The sequence below is a fragment of the Puma concolor genome, chromosome B1, assembly GCF_028749965.1.
Source record: "Puma concolor isolate L17-30 chromosome B1, mPumCon1.1.hap2, whole genome shotgun sequence".
NCBI classification, from domain to species: Eukaryota; Metazoa; Chordata; class Mammalia; order Carnivora; family Felidae; genus Puma; species Puma concolor.
In genome coordinates this window covers 174,640,307-174,662,423 of record NC_141670.1, presented here as the reverse complement: position 1 = coordinate 174,662,423, position 22,117 = coordinate 174,640,307, and the positions used below count along the sequence as shown (strand labels likewise).

Sequence of the window (22,117 nt, the reverse complement as noted above, 5' to 3'; positions counted from 1 at the left end):
TTTGGTTTGTATTTCCCTGATGATCAGTGATGTGTAGCAGCATCCTTTAAACATACCTATTGACCATTTGTTGTATCTTGTTTGGAAAATTTTCTATTCAGATCCTTTGACCATTTTTAATTGGATTTTTTCCCAATTGAATAGTAGGAGTTCTTTATATTAACCCCTTATCAGATGTATGATTTGCAAATTTCCATGTTGCCTTTTCATTTTGTTGGTTTCCTTTGCTGTATACAGGTTTTTTAGTTCAGTGTAGTCTCACCTGTTTATATCTGCTTTCCTGCCTTCCTACCTTTATTTTTAGGGTCAAATCCAAAAAATCATTACCAAGACTCATGTCAAGGAGCTTACCCCCTATATTTCCTTCTAGAAGTTTTATGCTTTCAGGTCTTATGTTCAAATTTTTAATCCAGTTTGAGTTGATTTTTGTATATGGTGTGAGCAAGTAATCCAGTTTTCTCACCACCATATATTAAAGAGCCACTCCTTTCCCCATTATATATTCTTTACTCCTTTGTCCTAAATTAACTGACCAATGTAACTGTTTTTATGCCAATACCATACTGTTTTGCTTATTATAACTGTGTAATATAGTTTAAGGAATTATGGTGCCTCCAGCTGTGTTCTTCTTTCTCAAGATTGCTTTGGCTACTCAGGGTCTTTTATGGTTCCATACAAATGTTAGGATTGTTTGTTCTATTTCTGTGAAAAATATTGGAGACTGATAGACATTGCATTGAATCTGTAGATTGTTTTGGGTAGTATGGAAACTTTAACAATTTTAATTCTTACAATCTGTGAGCACAGTATCTACTTATGTGTCCTTGATTTCTTTCATCAGTGTCTTACAGTATTCAATGTACAGGTATCTCACTTCCTTGGTTATATTTATTCATAAGTATTTCATTCTTTTTTATGCAATTGTAAATGGATTGTTTTCTTAATCTCTGATAGTTCATCATTAGTGTATAGAAATGCAACTGATTTTTGTATATTGGTTTTGTATCCTGCAACTTCACTGAACTCATTTATTAGCTCTAACACCTTAGTGGTCATTAGGGTTTTCTATATATAGTATCACATCTTCTGCAAATAGTGACACTTTGGTTTGCTTTCCAGTTTGGCTGCCTTGTATTTCTTTTTCTTGCCTAATTGCTCTGTCTAGGACTTCTAGTACTATGTTTAATAAAAGTGACAAGAATATGCATCCTTATTTTCTTCCTGATCTTAGAGGAAAAATCTTTGTAAGTTTGTAACCACCAAGGATGATGAAAGCTGTGGGCTTGTCCTATATTATGTTGAGGTATATTTCCTCTATAACCACTTGGTATAAACTTTTATCATCAATGGAGGTTGAATATTGTCAAAATGCTTTCTCTGTATCTACTGAGATGATCATATGATTTTTATTCTTGATTTTCTTAATGTGGTGTTATCACACTGATTAGTTTGTAGATGAACTATCTCCATGTATCCCTGGAATAAAATCCCTCCTGATCATGGTGTATGAACCTTTTAACATATTATTGAGGCCAGTTTGCTAATAGATTGCTTATGGTTTTTGTATTCTACGTTCATCAGGCATATTGGCCTGTAATTGCCTTTATTGTGGTATCCTTGTCTGGTGTTGATATCTGAGTAACGCTGGCCACATAAAATGAGTTTGGAAATGTTCCTTCTTTGATTTTTTGGAAGAGTTTGAGAATGACTGGTATGAATGCTTTAAACGTTAGATAGAATTCACCAGTGAAGCCATCTGGCCTTGGACTTTTGTTTGCTAGGAGGTTTTTTGATTACAGATTCAATCTCCTTACTAGTAATTGGTCTGTTCAGATTTTGTTTCTTCATGATTCAGTCTTGTAAGAAAGATTCTATGTTTCTAGGATTATATCTATTTCTTTTCTAGTTTGTTTCATTTGTTGGTGTATAATAGTTCACAGTATTCTTTTATGATCTTTTATATTTATCAGTTGTAATATCTCCTCTATTTGAGTCCTCTCTTTTTCTCTTGGTGAGTCTAGCTAAAGGTTTGTCTATTTCCTTTAACCAGCTTAGTTTTATTGCTCTTTTTTACTCTTTTTAGTCCCTATCTCAGCTTTGGGCTTAGCTTGTTCTTTTCTAGTTCCCCAAGGTATAAAGTTAGGTTGTTTAACTTGGGATCTTTCTTGTTCTTGACATAGGCATTTATTGCTATCAGCTTCCCTCTTAGAACTGCTTTTGCTGCATCCTGTAAGTTTTGGTATATTATCTTTCCATTTTCATTTGTCTCCGGGTATTTTTTTTTCTTTTGATTTCTTCCATGACCCACTTGGTTGTTCCATAGCATGTTGTTGAATCTCCACATATTTTTTAATTTTCCATTTTTTTTTCTTATAAATGACTTCCAGTTCCATACTGTTGTGGTTAGAAAAAACGCTTGATATGATGTCAGTCTTTTTAAATTTATTGACTTGTTTTTGTGGCCTAACCTATGATCGATCATTCCTGGAGAATGTTTCATATGTGCTTAAAAATGTCTATTCTGGGGTGCCTGGGTAGCTCAGTCAGTTGAGCATCTGACTTCAGCTTAGGTCATGATCTCACGGTTCATGAGTTTGAGCCCCACATCGGGCTCTCTGCTGTCAGTGCAGAGCCTGCTTTGGATCCCCTGTCTCCCTGCTCTCACCCTCTCTGCTCCTCACCCATGTTGTGTCTCTCTCAAAAATAAACATTAAAAAAAAGAAGAATGTCTATTCTTCTTGGAGGGAATATTCTGTAAAGTCTGGTAAGTGCAATGTTTACTTACTGATTTTCTGTCTGGATGATCTAGTTAGGGGATGAAGTCCCCTACTCTTACTATATTGCTAACTCTCTCTTAGATCTGTGAATTTTGCTTTAGATCTTTATTTTTTTTTACTTCTTTAATGTTTATTTTGAGAGAGAGAGAGAGAGCACGCACGCACATAAGGCAGGAATAGAGAGAATCCCAAGCAGGCTCTGTGTTGATAGCATGTACTGTGAGATCATGACCTGAGCCAATAAAAGGTATCAGTTGCTTAACCGACTGAGCCAACCAGGCACCCATATTCTTTTTTTTTTTTTTAATGAATAAATGAATATCATTTATTTTTGAGACAGACTGAGCAAGGGAGGGGCAGAGAGAAAGGGAGACAGAATCCCAAGCAGACTCCGTGTTGTCAGCACAGAGCCCAACACAGGACTCAAACTCACAAACTGAGATCACGACCCAAGCCAAAATCAAGAGTCAGATGCTTAAGTGAGCCACCCAGCTGCCCCTTGCTTTATATCTTTAGATGTTCCTATGTTAAGTCCATACCTACAAATGTTATATCCACTTTTGGGTTGACATTTTTATCATTATATAATGACCTTCTTTGTTTCTTATTATAGTCTTTTATTATCTGATACAAGTAAAGTTATTCCAGTTTTCTTTTGGTTTCCATTAGCCTGGAATATCTTCTTCCATTCCTTCACTTTCGGTCTGCTTCTGTCCTTAAAACTGAGTAAGTCTCTTGTTAGCAGCAAGACAAATGGATAATACTTATTTAATCCAGTCAGCCACTCTTTTGATCAGAGAATTTAGTCGACTTACATTTAATGTATTGATAGATATGGATGTACTGACATTTTTATTGTTTTCTGGCTGTTTTGTAACTTTTTTGTTCCTTCTTCTCTTTGTGATTTAATTGTTTTCTATAGTGGTATGCTTAGATTCTTTTTTTGTGTATGTACTATAGACATTTCTCTGTGGATACCATGAGGCTTACATAAAACCGGTCTATTTTATGTTTATAACAAGTTCAAACACATTCTAAGGCTCTACATTTTTACTCTCCCCACCCCCCATTCTATTTTTAATGTCATAGTTTACATCTTTGCAAGTTGGGTGTCCATTATTGTCATTATAGTTATTTTTACTACTTTAGTAAGCGATTAACCCACCACCATATTACAACATAAGATTATTCTGAATTTATATGTTAACCTTTAAGCATTCATATTTACACTTTTATATGCTTTCCTCTTATTAATCAGCACTTTCAGGGGTGCCTGGGTGGTTCAGGAGGTTAAGTGTCCAACTTGATTTCAGCTCAGGTCCTGATCTCATAGTTCATGGGTTCAAGACTCACACCAAGCTCTGCACTGATAGTGCGAAGCCTGTTTAGGATTCTTTCTCTCTCTCTCTCTCTCTCTCTCTCTCACACACACACACACACACACACACACACACACAGAATAAATGAATAAACTTTTTAAAAAATCAGCACTTTCAGCTTAAAGAAGCCCCTTTATTAACATTTCTTATAAGGCTGGTCTAGTGGTGATGAACTCCTTTAGTTTCTCCTTGTCTGGAAAATGGTCTCTCACTCTTAAATAGAACAAACTGAGGGTTGATGGGGGTGGGGAAAAGAGGAAAGTGGGTGATGGGCACTGAAGGGCACTTGTTGGGATGAGCACTGGGTGTTGTATGTATGCCAATTTGACAATAGAGTATATTAAAAAGAAAAAGAAAAAAACGGTCTTTCAGTTCTGAAGGACAGTATTGCCAGGTAGAGTATTCTTTGTTGCATTGTTTTTCTTTCATCAGTTTGAATATATCATGCCACTGTCTCCTAGTCTGCAAAGGTTCTACTAAAAAAATTGCTGATGGTATTATGGGTTCCCTTTTGTGTAACAAGTTGTTTCTCTCCTTTAGCTTTTGGCAATTTAATTATGTGTCTTGGTGTCTCTTTGGGTTCATCTTGTTTGAAACTCTGAGTTTCCTAGAACTGAATGTCTATTTCTTTCTCCAAGTTAGGGAAATTTTCACCCTCTTTCTCTTCTCTTTTAGGACCCTTAGATTATCAATATTGGTTGGCTTCATGTTATCACATAAATCCCTTAAGCTAAGCTATAATCACTTTCATTCTTTTATCTTTTTGCTGTGATTGGATGAGTTTCATTGACCTATCCTCAAGTTCACTGATCCTTTCTGTTCATTTAGTCTGTTATTGAACCTTTCTATTGTATTTTCCAGTTCAGAAACTATAGTCTTCAAGTCTGTGATTTGTTTGGTACTTTTTTCACTTTGTTCATGAATTATTTTTATGACCATTATTGTAAACTATCACATAAATCACTTAATGGAGATCAAGCAAAATCTCCATTTTGTTAAGATCTTTTTGTGAGGTTTTATCTCTTTTTTTGTTTGGAACATATTACTGTGTCTTCATTTTCATTGACTCTGTTTTGGTTGCTATGCATTAGCTAAAAGAGCCACCTCTCCCAGTCTTGAAGGAGTGGCCTCATGTAGGAAAAGAGCCTAATTATTCAACACTGCCCTGGCTCTACCATCTTTGTTTTTAGTGGCTCCCAGTAGTTGAGGGTATGCCAAGACCTGTCAGTATCCCACAGTGGGGAATGTCACTCGGAACCTAGATGCTAGCCTCTGGAGAGTGTTGCAGTTGGCCCATAAGTATGTGTTAAATTAGAAGCCTGTCCCTCAGGCCAAAGCTTTTAAGATAGCAGGCCTTTTGCACAGAGAGACTGGGTGCATTTCAGTCTGCTGCCTCTGTGCTGGGACATGGGGGATTAGCCACAGTGGGTCCATGTGATCTTATTTTGGACTGTTTTCTTGTTTGCTATGTCCTTATAGGTCTCGTGGATACAAGTCTCATTGCCTATTAAAGCTAGAGGTTTTGGAGGCCCATCTCTAGTGTGGAAGTCTTAAAAGTGAGGGCACCAAACGTGGGTCCAAACCCTTCACTCCTCAGGGAAAAGCTGGGAGTTGTTAGTTGCCTCCTGGTTGTGTGTCATCATGCTGGGAATGGAATTTAATGTCAAGATTTTCTCACCCTCTCCTACCCAGTTTGACGTGGGTTTTTTCTTATTCACCTGATGTGCAGGAATCAGTTTCTTTCAGACGACTTGTTCCATATGTAGCTGTACATTCACTGTGTCTGTGGGAAGAGACATGCCTATCAGTAGGATAGACATGGCTTAGCAGAGTCTTCTGTTCAGGGTCTCACAAGGCTGCTCATGTAAGGCTCAGTGTCTTTGTCCAGACTGTTTGTTGGTGGGATTCCATCCTTTACCTTCAGAGTACCGAGGCCTTCAGATCCTACAAGCAGCCCTCAGTTTTTATGCTTTCAGTCCAGCATTAAAGAGTCTCTTCCGAGCCTGTGAAGTTCAAGGGTTTACATGGGAGTTTATAAGCAGATTTAGGGAGCAATACTCTTTTCAGGATATTCTCCCTCACATTTCAGTAGTTCTGGCAAGCCCAAACTCTGTTCTCTTAACTCTACAAGCTAGTAAGACAATGACTTTACGGTTGTCTCATGGACTTAACCTCAGGTGCAAAGGCATATAAAGATGAATTTTACCCAGTTGCCTTCTTCTTTCAAGAGTTGGCATCTTTCCAATTTCTACCAGCTTTTGGTTGGTTGCTCTCCAGTGCCTTTGAATAGTCTGTCCCAGGTTTGTAACTATTATCTGCAAAAAGATAATCTGCAATTCTGCCAAAGTAGGATGTTGCTTATGTTTTTAATAATCCTACATAGACTCTCTCCAGACACTATCCATGGATTAAAGCAGAGCCTTAGACCATGGTTCATAAATACTTGCAGATATGCTTTAGTAAGTTATGATTATGCACCATCTTTTGAAAAAGTCACTATAAATGTCTTATACAATAAATATTGGTTGAAACAGCAACTTCATGGACTCCTTTTAGACAAGGAACCATTAACAACTATTTCGTTTCAGGAAAATCTTCACAGATTGCTGAGCACTTTCCTTGCATTTCCCCACTCTTCTAAGTGGCTGTTATTAGCACCCTCACTTTGTAATAACAGTTCGACAGCTTGCATGTACAATTTTTAGTCAAGGCCAAGATTTAAACTCAATACGGATTATAGACCAGAGGCTTCTAACTTGAATATGGTCATCTTGCTCCACATTCCAGAAATGAGCAAAAACTTCTTTGGTATAGCTTTATTACTACATACCACAGTTACCTGAAATGCTTCTAAAGACATGTGGGGTTTTTTATCTTTTCTAGATATAATGTTCCTGAAAAGATAGCATTTTTCTACAGGAGGCTGTGTGGTTGCTGGATACAGAAAAAAGAAAGACTCTCCAGGTCACAGACATTGTACAATTGCCATTGTACAGTGGCAAAACAGTGACATATAACCTTGATGTTTATCATAGTTCCTCTTCAAAGTCTTACATATTCTATGCTCTGCACTGTTAATAGTAACCTATGACATAACTGTAAATATTCAACTTTTTGATAACTTTTATATTTTGAAATATTTCCTTTAAAATAAAATTGTTGACTAGATATTTGTAAGGTTTTCCTGGATTAAAGGGAGAAAGGAAGACAGCTTTGCAGAACATCATGAAGTGTGGGCAGCACAGATATTAACAGTTAAAAGTTGGAACTAAGTTAAGCCTATTTAGCAGAATCAGTCTTACAATAAAAACACCAATTTAAAAGAATCAAACTATAAACCATAAGCTTTTATCTCCTGAGTCGTCATACCACATACTGTAGAATTCCTTTCACAAAATTAAATCACTGGACTTCTCCTGAAGATATATTCAAAATCTTCCCCGTTATCACACACACCCCGTATTTTTCCTACAACAGTATATCCTTCTTTGCCACCCAAGGCTAATGTCACCAAAGTCTAAGCAGCTGGCAGAAATGAGTCATGTAGCCTCACTTTGTCTCAGATGATAGGATTTTATAGTATAGGCGCCAGCATCCTGAGCATTACAAAGGTACCCAGTGGCACCTATGAGCCTATGGTAGACCCCATAGGGGGGTCAGTGATGTTTTATTGCATCCAAGTATCCACATGCATGATGCCTCCAACGTTTTGATCTGTTCTTGCTCCCACAAAGGCTGGCCAGAGAATGGGCCAAGTAAAGCCGATGTTTTACTAAGTGATACAAGTTATTATCATTAAACCCACTATCATCCCCTTGTTTTCCCATTATCACTGGAAGGATGTTGTAAAGTTAGTTAGAAGAATAAGAGCCATAGGCACCTGGGATCTGTGAGAGTAAAGCACATTATATTTGGGGAGTTATGAGCCTTAAACATTCACTAATAAGCATAATTACACCAGAACTTATTCAGGAAGACACTACTCCTCGTACATAAATCACTGTTCCTTGTTAATAACTTCAAGAGGCCGAATAATGGACTGCCAAAACTTAACAGGATGAAGGATAAAGCACAGTAGTTTGTTATAGCTTCCAAAATGGCCAAGCCTCAATGGATCTCAAAAGCAGCATGCAGTTTGCTGCAAAGATGTGTGGCATCAAGTAGCTCCAGCAGATCCATGTTGCCATCTCATATTTTAAAGAGCGTATTTACCATCTCTAATTCTAAAAAAAAAAGTAATCTTATACACTGATTATGCCAGTCATAGAGCACTTAGAATTAATAACAAAATCATAATAAACAAGGGAAGGACACTATTCATTTTTCTGGCTGCAAGTAGAATATACTCCCTTTCCTGGGGAGGAAAGAACAAGTAGGCAGACAAAAAGCACTAGAAATGGAAGAATATGCGTAAGAAAGCCATGCTCACCCCACAGGTAAGGTGAGGCAGTCGTCAATCAAGGATATCTTCACTGAAGCGCAAATTTCAAGCTGGGCTTTAACAAAGAGAGGAGCAAGGCTTAAGGCAATGTTTTATTCCCATAATGAATTTAGTCTGCATGAAAAACATTTTTAAATACACTTTAAATGTCTCAAGAACTTTGTTTCACCTCCCAAACAGACTGTCAATTACTTAAAGGGAGGAAATAGTATCCTAATTTTATAATTCTCTTAGCACATACCTCTGAGCACTTACTGACAAAATTTTTTAAATGACAAAATTTAGACAACTAAATTCCAGGCTAGTTCCACAGCCTCAGAGCTCCTCAACAAATACAGTTACAGGTACAATCTAAAACTCTAGTCCAGTCTGTGGAGTCTGTCATAGGGCAGAACCAGATCTCCCAGAGACAAAGTAAACAAAAATCAGGGTTCATTTTGTCCCAAGCCAGAGTGAGATTAACTTAGACCCTACTGGTTTGAACCTGATGAGTTGAGACTCTAGAAGGATAAAAATGTGGCAATCCTTTTGCAGCCCCCCATATCTTCCAGTAATACCAAAGAGGCCTCCCCATGACATGCTATTCACAAACAGAGAGATGGCTGGCACTTAAAGAGGTAATCAAGTTGGGAAGTAATTGCCAAAGTTCTATTTCACATAGCTGGTTAGTGAGAAATATAGTTAGCTTCTTACCCAATGATTTGCAAACTAATAAAGTAATATACCAACATACTATTTTACTGTACACAATGACATTCTTAAGAATTTGTACATGTATCAGGTGGAACATTTTTATTTCTCAATTATATTCTGTAAGATATTTGACAATGTACAAAGAATACCCAGTTCTAGGTGGTGACTGTTTTGTATTACGATTTATTTACAAAATTTCACCACATAATAGTAACTACCTTTTTAAAAAAAAATCAGCATTGGTCCTATAAAGGCCATTAGGATAAATTCTTAAGCCTACAAAAGTTGCCTTAGTACCAATGTTTCCAGGCATATTATTGTTAACTAAAATCTGACTCCAAAGCCCACATATAGTTGACAGGGGACAGTGGAGGACCCAAGCAGTCCTATCAACCTCTATAAGAGGTGTATGTTAGCCTACTGGTTACATCCTTCTAGCAGTACCACCATTTATTTGTAATGGGACCACCAAGTTGCCCCATTATGCTAAAATATGGTTCCTTTGGGGAAAAAACAAGGCATTCTCTAGACAAGCTAGACTGGTCAACAGGGTGAGTAAAAAGTGGCTGTCAGTAGTGAAAAACAGTTTCATTTCTTTGAACTTTTTCCTTTTCCTTTTCTGGACTCCTTATCTTTTTCTGATTTTGAAGGCTTTGAAGATTTTGTCTTTTTCTGTTGGGAGGGAAGAATGCACAAAATAGTTAATAGCTGTATTCATGAGGAAATGAAATACGTTAATTTCTACAATAAAGCAAATCTTTACCTGCAACTTAGTAAGAAGAAAGAGTGTAAACATCTTCCATTACTGCTACCCCTGACGAGCTTACTTCCAAGAAATGGCTAGCTGAAGCCCTCAACTACTGAAAAGCTATTTAGAATCTAGAACTAAGATATGTTACCCAGGCATGCAATTTCTTGGATTTGGCACAAGGTATATTTAGGAAAGACAAAATGAGCAGGCAATACAAATAGGATAACGTTTTAATGAAGAATTTCCTTTTCTTTTGGTTTCAGATTAGAGATCTAAACATGTTCAGTTTGAGAAGGGGAGAGAGGGAGACAACCTCTTATGTCTACACAAGACTAGAGAACTACACCGGAGAAGGCCACCTTCCTACCCCTGCATATACAAACCAGAAATGAGGGACAAGAATGACACACACTAAGGACAAAAAAGAACACAGACTACATTCCTTTGTCTTAGCCAATGGTAAACAGTGGGCTGATGCCATAAATGATTTTAATCTTTTCTAGCACAAGGATGTTTTATTCTGAGGAAAATTCTATAGGCAGTTCAATGGCTACTGCAAAACACAAAAAAACAGAAGGGAGAGATGGTTTCATTGAAAATGTTTTTCTTGATTAAGCTGTAAAAATCTGTCTCTAGGGTAAAGCACACACCAATGGCCAAATAAAAAATGGTATTTTTTCTAACAGGGCATATGATGATCAGATCAATATGATGGCCTATTTTCTTGCTATCTGGCTCTTACACTATTATAAATAGCTGACTGTTTACAAGAATAAACTCTACACCTTCTCCACCCTCACTCAGTGTAATGAATACAAAAACTTAAATAGGCCCTGAATAATTTCAGAAGGCAAGTTATACACAAGAAAAGATAAACTACTAAGGGACTATCATGGCATTTGCTGTCTGAAGCTTAAAATGTTACCTTGATCATTGCATCAGTTTCCACAGAATCTTGGTCTTTCTCATCAGCTTGAGAGTCATCTTCATTTAACTCTTCACTGTATTCAGAATCCAGTGATGCGCCTGTGCTGTGTCTGGGTGTCTTCACTGCCTGGAGTGAATATGGAGTAAGGTGGACTTCCTTATTGTAGGTTCTTGTGAACGCTGCTTTCACCTATAAGAAAGGAACAGAGGGAGTTGGTTAATGATCTAAGTGCCAAACAACCTTTCAAATAGTTTTGCAAGACTCTGCAAGACCCCTGAAGTATTCTGCAAAATATTTATGCAAGTTCATGTAAGTATATGTATATACATTTTTCTATAAAGAAGTCCCATATTTTTCATGACATTCTTAATAGAGCCTATGACTCAAAAAAATAAGAACCAGTATTTGGGAACATTAGGCAGAGAAAAGAAAAAACTGTAACTCATCATTTTTGCCTATTCAGTGCATTCCACAATTCTACAAAGTGAGAAGCAGTGAATCAAATCAAAAAAGACAATAAAGTACAAGTTAAAGTTGGTCTTTAATTACCACAAAATACATAAATTACCATGACAGTGGTTACTTCAAAATACTAGGTAACTTGAAGTCTTAACTTGAAGCTTCTAAACATGACTGTAGAATTACTCCTTGAATTCACACAATGGAGATCTCTTGTGAGAATTAACTCATAACCATAAAGTCAGATCAAAATTTTGGAGAAGGCAAGCCACACGGAATAAATAGGTCTTTTACAACAACAGCACCAAGAAACTGGCACAAGTGTGTAAGGTACTGGATATTACAAATTCATGTTATGTCACTTTGGTTTTTTCATGCTCATTATACAAAAAAAAAAAAAAAAAAAAAAAAATAGGGGATACATTATTACATAACAGATTGTTCAACTATGATAAATACTAAATTCATTAGACTGAGAAAAAGTATAAAAATCCTCAGACCATAAACACTTCCTTCTTTTCATAATGTATTACCACCGTCTTATTTACTTTCCCAGGTTTATCTACACCCCCCCCCATAAGGAATATATTTAGATTTGCCTCTGAGATTTCATGTTTTACTTTTCCACTCAGCATAAAGCAATGACAAAACTACAAACTACAAGGTCAAATCCAGAAGTCCATTCTTAATAGTGCATGCAAATAGTATCTTTGGAAAGCATAGGCCATAAGAAGCAAAAGACATTTAAGAAGAAAACAATTAAACCTTTTTAAAGTACCTACAACATCTCTGAAATAGTCCTAGTACAAGCCTGGTAATCACAAAGTGATGGAAAACGAGTGGGTTACACAATTTACCTTGGGATCCAACTTGGAGAAGAGACTAGGTTTGCCTCCCCAGCTGCTAATTTCCATGATATTCTCAAAGTCTTCTTTCATCAAGTAGTATGTGTCCATAAGAGCAATAACATCCTGTACTCCTTCTACCCCTTGGGAGATCAAGGGCTGTACAAGTGCATCCCTTATATGTGACAGATAATCCATGTTTACAGTCCTTTTGCTGGAATAAGTTCTTAAACCAAAACAAAAGAGATACCTATAGTCAATGGCAAACCACCACCAACTCAAGTCATAATGTGCTGGATAGAGTTCAATCCACTTTTAAAAATGCCCAATGTAATGTCTACTATTTACCAGCCGGTATAGGGAAAGCCTAGCACTACACCATCAGGGTAATGGATACACACCAGTGTGCTCAAAGGGAATTTACTACTTATCTCGAATTAGTGAATGAAAAACAAACATAGGTTCTACTTCCAATCTACTCTTAAGGCCTAGGCAACAAAAACATTTCTATGTACTCCTTATAGCCAAAGATTACTCATTCCCAGTTCCAAATCTTAAATGCATCAGTAAAAGGCAGTGAGATTTCCTACCTCAAGTGCCACTGTTACTTCCTATATGAGGGTCTGTAGCACCTTTTTATCTCTGATTATAACATGCAAAATTACATATGAATGTTTCTCTCATATTTCCTCGTACTGTACTTTACTCTGAAATCCTTAGTTCTAGAGCAGGGTTTTCCCCAAACTAAGAAAACTGCAGAAAACGTCCCTGTAGAATCACAAGGTGGTCCACACTGGTGAGGGGAAGGCTTTGGGAGAAAGTCTCTGATTTGCTGAGAACTACAATGTTATCATGAAATGACAGTTTCTCTCTCTCAAATACTGTCACTCAAAGACAGAAAATAGCTGAACAAAACAAAATCTAAATCTTTCCAAGCCAGCTACCACCATCATCAAACCAGACAATTATATGTATGCATACTTCAAACAACAAACCTCAAAAGCTGTTGGGCTTCAGAACCCATAAAAATTTTTAAATTACTAATGGGTCCTGCTCTTGCTTTCAGGTAAACTGGGTCTGAATCACAAGAATCCACAGTTTTCTTGATCAGAAATCTAGAACCCTATCCCACGACAGCTTTACTACCTAGGCAAAGAATCCCAAAAATTCCTATTTTTTTTTTTTAAGTTTATTTATTTTGAGAGAAAGGGAAGGGGCAGAGAAAGGGAATCCCAACGTGGCTCTGTGCTGTCAGAATGGAGCCTGATGTGGGGCTCAGTCTCACGAACCGTGAAATCATGACCTGAGCTGAAATCAAGAGTTGGACACTCAACCAACTGAGCCACCCAGGCGCCCCCAAAAACTCTTATTTTAAATTCACCCATTTCCTCTAGATTCAGTCTTCCATAACCAGGCACACTAGTTAGCTGAAGACAAGTATGAGCCCATAAGCTCCAGTGCCTAAGAAAATCATGAAACCTTTTCCAAAAGTATTTTCTTATATTTGTTACAGTACTGTTACCTTCTACTAGAAATCACAGAAATAACTCTAGAAAAGTCTAAAAAAGTCTAGAAAATTCTAGTATCATCTAATGTTCCTAAATCAAGGGTTCATAAACTCAGAAGTCTGTAATTCCCCTAACATTATTTGTACGTTAGTGCAGTTTGGGGGTAATAAAGATCAAAGAGCTTTCAGATTCTCAAAGGCATGTATAACCCCAATAAGAACTAATAATAAAACTGCACTTCCATTTTTTTTTTTTTTTAATTTTTTTTTTCAACGTTTATTTATTTTTGGGACAGAGAGAGACAGAGCATGAACGGGGGAGGGGCAGAGAAAGAGGGAGACACAGAATCGGAAACAGGCTCCAGGCTCCGAGCCATCAGCCCAGAGCCTGACGCGGGGCTCGAACTCACGGACCGCGAGATCGTGACCTGGCTGAAGTCGGACGCCTAACCGACTGCGCCACCCAGGCGCCCCTGCACTTCCATTTTTAAATTTTTTTTTTCAATGTTTTTTATTTATTTTTGGGACAGAGAGAGACAGAGCATGAACGGGCGAGGGGCAGAGAGAGAGGGAGACACAGAATCGGAAACAGGCTCCAGGCTCTGAGCCATCAGCCCAGAGCCGGACGCGGGGCTTGAACTCACGGACCGCGAGATCATGACCTGGCTGAAGTCGGACGCTTAACCGACTGCGCCACCCAGGCGCCCCTGCACTTCCATTTTTAAAGAGAAACTGAGATCTATCAAAGTTCAATGACTTAACCAAGGTAAATAGAAAGGTCCTAATTTACTTTAAAAATTGTGAAATGCACTGTAGATGTCCTTTGATGATAACAATGTCCTGTATATGATGCATGAAGAAACATTTATTGAGCAATTTTATCTGCTGGATGGGTAGGCCTCAGTTCCTACCACCAGAAATATTTGGTCTAATGGGAGAAGGGGACAAAAAACACAGCCATAAAACAAAATGGAAGTCCAGTGCTCACCACCTACATGAATATGGTGAGGGCACCAAAGACGGACACCCCCAGGGTACAGGGATGCATCACCTTTAAAAAGCAGAGTGCAGGGAGTAGGAAAAGAGCTGACAGCTGGGCCCCTCACTGGATCAATGAGAAGAGCAGTAGGGAAAACAGCACTCTCCAGTTTCTAGAGGCCGCTCACGTCCCTTGGCTCATGGTCCGGTCCCTCTTCCCATCTTCAAAGCCAGCAATGTATCATCTTAAAAATGTCTTTTCTCTCTGACTTGACACTGCTCCATTTCTTTTTTCTTTTGTAAAGACCTTTGTAATTACATTGGACCTGCCCAGATAATTGAGGACAAACTTCCACCTTTTTTTTTGTTTGTTTATTTTTGAGAGAAAGAGTGAGCAGGGGAGGGATGGGAGGGGGAATCCCAAGCAGGCCCCGCATTGCCAGTGCAGAGCCCAACGCTCTGACCTGAGCCAAAATCAAGAGTTGGATGCTCAACCTACTGAGCCACCCAGGTGCCCTGACAAATTTCCCATCTTAAGGGAAGAATAAATTTATATTATTCTAAAGCATTAAGTTTTGGAAATCTGTTATAGCAGAAATAGAAACTAATACAAGAGTGGCAAAAAAAAGACCCATGCCAAGGCTATGAAGAGGGAACACAGAATTTTACAAAACCAGAAGAAAGGAACTATTTCAGCTCAACTTCAAACAAAAGTTAAGAGTGGACCAATACTGGGGCACCTGGGTGGCTTAGTCAATTGGGCATTCCAATCTTGATTTTAGCTCGGGTCCTGATCTTACAATTCCTGAGTTCAAGCTCCATATCGGGCTCTGCGCTGACAGTGCAGACTGCTTGGGATTCTCTCTCTCCTCCCCTCCCCTGCTCCTGTTCTCTCTCTCTCTCTCTCAAAATAAATAAACTTACAAAAAAAGTGGACCCATGTTAATATTCCCTCCAGATATCAGAGAGAGAAATAAGATTGCTCAAGTGGTTCTTCATGGTTACAAATGAATTCCTAAGGTTCACTTAATATTTGTGCGCCTGTACATTTTCCAAGTTTCTAAACTTTAACAAAACAAATAACAAGAATTTTTGAACTTCATTAAACTTCTCCAAACACATTTGTTTTCAGTCATCTGCATGTCTGCCTCCTGTTGTTATATGCTAAACTGTGTCCCCTCTCCTAAAGGACCAGGTCAGTTTCCTACTAGGGAGGTAAAAACTAGTTCATTTATCTAAATAGTCCCCTTTTTCCTATGAAGTTATTTGGGAGCTGAGACGTTACGTATGCCTACTAGTAATAGGCATAGTCAGTAATAAATAGTAGCACTACCTCAGATTTACAGAGCTTTAAAATTTATCTTAAAGTTATGGCACATTTACCATCTGGGTTTAAATTCCAAAGTATCCTTTTAAGTGATAAAACAATTGTTATACTGATTATAGATAATAAAACTCAGGTCCACAAACTGTAAGGAACTTATCCAGGATCATTTATCTAGTTGCAGCAAAATAAACTAAAGCCCAAATCTTGTGCTTATGTTGTCCTAAATACGCACCCTGATAACACATGGCGTAATCATGGAGACATGGAGTAACAGCACTTACCTGAGACCCATGTGCTGTGCTAGGTCCTGTACAATACGATCGTGTTTGCCGGCAGATGAGTGCTTCCCCAACCAGCTTGGGAAGGTAGGAAACTGGGTCATGTACCCCCTCATTAACTCTCCAGGAAGAACACTGGCATAAATGGCCTGAAAAAAAAAAAGTGCAGTCCAAAATCTGATTCAGTACAGAGCTTCCTACACAGCTGCCAGCTTCCAAGGAGTCTCTGGCAAATGAAGCAACGCTGTCCCAGGTACCTAATTCCAGGGCATCACACCCTTCCCCTCTGCCTCTCATCTGTTGGTATGGCAAACTTCTCCCAGAGAAAACAACAGATCGGTCCAAAACACGTTATGGTCCTCAGAGAGACCATCTTGCCAGTTCATTCAGGCTTCTCAACCACTGATCCCAACATACCAGTTACTTCATTGTGTCAATGTCACAGGAAAGACTTTAAGAGGAATAGGATTACCTTTAACATAAACTACTGATAGCACAGGTGGATCAAGACATGGAAAACTGAATAGAGTATCAAGTAAATTGAGAAAAGATTTTTAAAACGGTATCCTTGAATATCTTCTAGATCCAGGGCTCATACTTTTTAAAGTTGGAATTATACATAAATTTTGTATCCTGCTTTATTCCAGTAATAGTCTCTCATAAGCATTTTTTCATATTAAACAATCTTTATAAATAATTTTAAGGACTACATAATGTTCCATCAAGAGTATTTACCATAATTAATCATTCTCCTATTGCCAGACATGGAGATTTTCTCCAATTTCTTACGCTATCAAAACTAATATAATATTTTTGTACATTAAGCTTTTCCTATGTTTCAAATTATTTCTTTAGGATAAAATCTTGAAGGTACAATTATTAGTTTAAAAAATGAACACTTTGGGGCACCCGGGTGGCTCAGTCAGTTAAGGGTCTGACTCTTGATTTTGGCTCAGGTCATGAACTCACAGTTCATGAGATGGAGTCTGGAGTCAGGCTTCACACTACTAGGGTGGATTTTCCCTCCCTCTGCCCGCCCCACCTCTCTTTCTACTTCTCCCTCTGCTCATGCTCTCTCAAAATAAATGAACCTTTAAAAAAATGAACACTTTTAAAACATAAGAGAAGGGATTCTTTATATCCAGAATGAATATTGTTTTATTACTGTTTTCAGATAATGTGTAGGTTGAATTAGGACAAGAGTAAGCCTTCCGGAAGTCCCTTGATTATTATCACTCAGGCCAGTAATACAGTACAAATATGCAAAGCTCAAGAACAAATAACACTCTTAATTATGACAGTCTGCAAAATTCTGTTTTGAGTAGAAGCTACCAACCCAGATAACGTACTGAATATAAAACTGCCTCTTGAGCAAGGATGAAGAAAATCAGAATTCACATATCAGAGGTCCCTGGGTGGCTCAGTCAGTTGAGCGTCCAACTTCAGCTCAGGTCATGATCTCATGGTTCATGAGTTTGAGCCCCGCATCTGGCTCACTGCTGTCAGTGCAGAGCCCACTTCAGCTTCTCTGTCCCCCTCTGTCTCTGCCCCTCCCCCACCTGCACTCTCTCAAAAATAAACAAACGTTAAAAAAAAAAAAAAAGAATTCACATATCAGAAAAGTGGCTGCTGACCTGCTCTGGCTATCCTACTTTAAGTAGGAGCTACTTAGCAACCATCTGGGAGAGCCAAGAATGACAAAAAAGAAATGGGATTCTTAGGGTAAAACAGAGCAAGTAACACTTTTGACTAACATCTTATTTATGACCAGAATCTAATGTTCCTATTTCTACAGGTCCATTTACATAAAAACATTTTGAAACACTGAAAAATAGGGCAATTTTTAAGAAATAGACAATAGTGACCACAGAGTGTTTTAATCTCTAACAGACTGTATTTTTGCCATAAGAGCCATAATGTTTATCTGGTATTTCAAATAGCTACAAGAGCTAAAAGCTATTTCATTCTCTTTAACTAAAGCAGAGTCTGCATTTTAAGGACAGCCCTATGCTTACCTGCGTGGGCAGAAGACTCCAGTTTTGCTTACTCCGGATCTGACGGTCCACGAGGTCACCATCACATATGCTATCTGCTGCTCTGCTTAAAAGCATCAAGTGCTTTTTCATGTCACCCCTGCAGAAATAAACCAGTCTGGATTACAGCACTGTCCATACCTCAGACCCCTCTCTCCCAGGTATCTGGAGGATACAAATTCTACCCCTCACTAGCTCTGAACACTCACCCTGCAGCTACAGGCTTCACATGTACGTAGTTCTCCTGGACAAAGAGGGGTGCTATTGAATAATCATGAAAAAAGAGATCTGACTTGTCCATAAGCGACATATGAGCAGTCTCCTCTCCAGCTGCAAACACTTTCCGGGCAACATCAAATGGGCCCTAAAAAAAGGGAGGGACACACCTAGCAAAATGGCCAATGTCTAAAATACTGACAACATTAAATGCCGGCAAAGATGTGGAGCAACAGGAACTCTCATTTACTGCTGGTAGGGGTGCAAAATGGTGCAGTCACGTGTAAGACAGACTGGCAATCTTTCTGCAACAGTGAATATACTCTTAGTATACCATCCAGCACTTGTGCTCCTTGGTATTCACCCAAATGAATTAAAAACATACTACACAAAAAAACCTGCATGGATCTTTACATCAGCTTTATTCATAACTAAAAATTTGGAGGCAATCCAGATGTCTTTCTGTAAGTGAATAAACTGTGACACATACAGACACTGGAATACTGGAATATTATTCAGCACAAAAATAAGGCCATGAAAAGATATGGAGAAACCTTAAATGCATGTTACTAATTCAAAGAAGCCAATCTGATAAGATTATATACTGTATGATTCCAACTATATGACATTCTGAAAATGATGAAACTACAGAGACAATAACAAGATTAGTGGCTGTCAGGGGTTCGGGGAAGGGATGATGAACAGGCAGAGTATAGAGTATTTTTACGACAGTGACAGTATTCTGTGTGATACTACAATGGTGGATACAAGCTATGATACATTTGTCAAAAGCCATGGAATGTACATCAAAAGTGAAAGAACCCTAATGTAAACTATGGACTTTGGGTAATAATGATGTACCACCACATGTTCAGCTGTAACAAAGGTACCACTCTGGTGGGGCATATTGCCAGTGGGAGAGGTGGTATGAGCCTGAGGGCAGGGGATATAAGGGAAGTCTCTGTACCGTGCGCTAAATTTTGCTATGAACCGTTTAAAACTGCTCCTAAAAAAGTTTATTGATGAAAAAAAAAGAGGGAGAGAGGGGGTTAAAAACACTGCTTAATCATTGCTCTAGCTGTAATAATAAATTCTGACTACTGACTACATGAAATAGAATAATTGATACAGATTTCTAGTTTCAGAGAGGGTATTAAATTATAAACCATTTGAAACAATTATTCTAAACAGTTCCAAAACTTCAAAACATGAAATCTATACATAAGGGACCCTGAAAAGGCCATTTTATAACTACTGAAGCATGAGTATAATTTAAAACTTCCATTTCTCATAATTTACAATATATACTAGCAGCCCTTGAGGAAAAATTCATCTGAATTGGAAACATTTTAGCTGTCTTTCTTATTGTAAATATCAATAGATTCTATAGGTGTGTCAAGGAACTATAATAACTATTAAGTTAATATAAGCAGCAGAAGAAATGCTTTAGCATGAGAAAAGTACTTAAGAAATGGAAACTTATCTTACCAGTTTGATATCCTTTTTCGCTCTATGAGAATCAGCCTTGGCCTGGTCATAGGTTAGTGCCTTACTTCGTGCACACCACATACTCAGATTGTGTAAAACCTAAAAGAAATCAGAAATAAGACATGGTCAAAGTGAGAAAATAATGCTACTCCTCCTCCCTGAAAAGTCGAAGGCATTAATTCAAAAGAATCAGCAACTGTTACATAATATATATTTAATTTACCTGTCTGATATCTTGATTGGCTCCCAAAATTATTTCATTCATAGCTGGAGGGGGGATCTTTAAACCCTCTTTAAATGCAATAGACATCATAGCACCCTGAAATTTACAAAGGGGAATCTTAAATGATTTTAACTCATATAATCAAACATTTTTTAAGTATTTATCAGGTATTTTTAAAAACTGACCAAAAAATAAGAAGGATAGTGTGATGGGGGAAAAAATTCCCATCATCGTACCTTAATCTGTTCAACTCGAGGTCTTTGAAAACGAAGATCAAAACAATAATGAACCAAAGAACGAATCTTGGGATGATTTCTATCATTGCACATACAAATAATGGGAATTTTTGTATGTTTTATCAAACCAATTAATTCCTGAAAGGCAAATTTACAACATAAAATAATTATTTAAAAAAACAAAATACTATACACAATGTATATATTTTAGGTTTTGAAAACCTCCTTGGCACCACACTTTAATTATCACAGCACAATTAGTTCTTTAAATATTAAAAAAAAAAAAAAAAACAACTAAAAATCAACAGTAAAATCAAACTGCAAAAATACATGGTTTTCATTACCTGAATTCCTCCCCTGTCCTCATTGCCTGCCATGCCATCTACTTCATCCATGATGACAGCATGTTTCATGCTTACTGAATGGGCACCTCCACCTGACCCATGTTGAGAAGCAATGAAATGGGACAAAAAAATAGTAATTGTTCAAATGCTGCTGCTTTATAAAAACCACGTAAAACATTTCAAACTGGTAATATAGGTCCATGGTACAAAATGCAAGAGGCACAAGCATATGCAAATGAAAAGAAATTCTCCCTCTACCTTTGCCCGCTAGGGTGTCCCTATATATATTAAAAACATGTATGCATAAAAATATACATCTTGGTTTTATCATTCAATATGTTGTAGTGATCTGTTTCTTATCTGTAGATACAGAACACCTCTTTTTTTTTTAAGTTTACTTATTTCAAGAGAGAAAGCATGTACACGTACCAGCGGGGCAGGGGCAGAGAGAGAGAGAAAGAGAGAGAGAGAGAGAGAGAGAGAGAGAGAGAGAGAGAGAGAGAGAGAAGAAGAGAGAATCCCTAGCAGACCCACACTTAGCACAAAGCCTGAAGGGGGCTCGATCTCATGACTGCAAGATCACAAACTGAGAAAATTATCAAGTCAGATGCTCAACTGACTGAGCGACCCAGGGGCCCCTAGAACACCTTATTTTTTAAGGCTGTTTAATAATATCCTACTTTACACATGTATAATTAATTGCTATCTATTGATAAAATATGAAGATGCTTCCAACCTTTTGCTATTATAAATCATACTAAATGATATTCTCACATATCATTTTGTACATACACATATATATACATATATATACATATATATATGTATGTATGTATGTGTATATATATATATATATATAACACAACTGCTAAATTCCAAGAATTAGAAATTCTAGGCTAAAGGGTCTGTGTAATACAACTTTCAGAAATACTGCCAGACTACTCTCCAGAGTAGTACATATTAACACTCCCACCAGCCATGTAGAAGAGTGATGTTTCCTAAGCAAATCCTTTTTAATAATGATTTTCTACCAATGAAAGTACCAAGAATTCAGGTGACCATGCAATATCCACCACTGGTTCTAAATATGCACTATTTAGACTGTAATTTGAGCATCTTATTTTTCTCATAAACTCTGGCCATACCAGACCACCAACTACAGCCTGAAACACAGTGGCACCTTCACAGTTTCTTCTCCTCTGCTATTATCTTTG

General features: G+C 37.7%; 2 protein-coding genes across 4 annotated transcripts in view; one reads left to right on the top strand and one right to left on the bottom strand.

Moving 5' to 3' along the window:
• WDR19 (WD repeat domain 19) overlaps window positions 1-10,840 on the top strand; it is a 115,099-nt gene extending 104,259 nt beyond the window's left edge. For 2 of the 3 annotated variants that reach the window (XM_086705215.1, XM_025921397.2), the window contains exon 37: window positions 7,040-7,324. The gene's annotated coding sequence lies outside the window, so the exon portion shown is untranslated. Of the gene's footprint in view, window positions 1-7,039; window positions 7,325-10,304 lie in introns of those variants that run through there. The other variant, XM_086705214.1, reaches the window with a different exon arrangement.
• The window catches only part of RFC1 (replication factor C subunit 1), an 89,145-nt gene continuing 75,070 nt past the window's right edge, over window positions 8,043-22,117 (bottom strand). The window contains exons 17-26 of the mRNA XM_025921430.2: window positions 20,904-20,995; window positions 20,560-20,697; window positions 20,324-20,419; window positions 20,101-20,199; window positions 18,606-18,760; window positions 18,379-18,496; window positions 16,367-16,512; window positions 12,286-12,499; window positions 10,967-11,158; window positions 8,043-9,962 (exon numbers count right to left, since the gene is read on the bottom strand). Coding sequence (XP_025777215.2) covers window positions 9,879-9,962; window positions 10,967-11,158; window positions 12,286-12,499; window positions 16,367-16,512; window positions 18,379-18,496; window positions 18,606-18,760; window positions 20,101-20,199; window positions 20,324-20,419; window positions 20,560-20,697; window positions 20,904-20,995 — 1,334 coding nt within the window. The 3' untranslated portion in view covers window positions 8,043-9,878. The remainder of the gene's footprint in view (window positions 9,963-10,966; window positions 11,159-12,285; window positions 12,500-16,366; window positions 16,513-18,378; window positions 18,497-18,605; window positions 18,761-20,100; window positions 20,200-20,323; window positions 20,420-20,559; window positions 20,698-20,903; window positions 20,996-22,117) is intronic.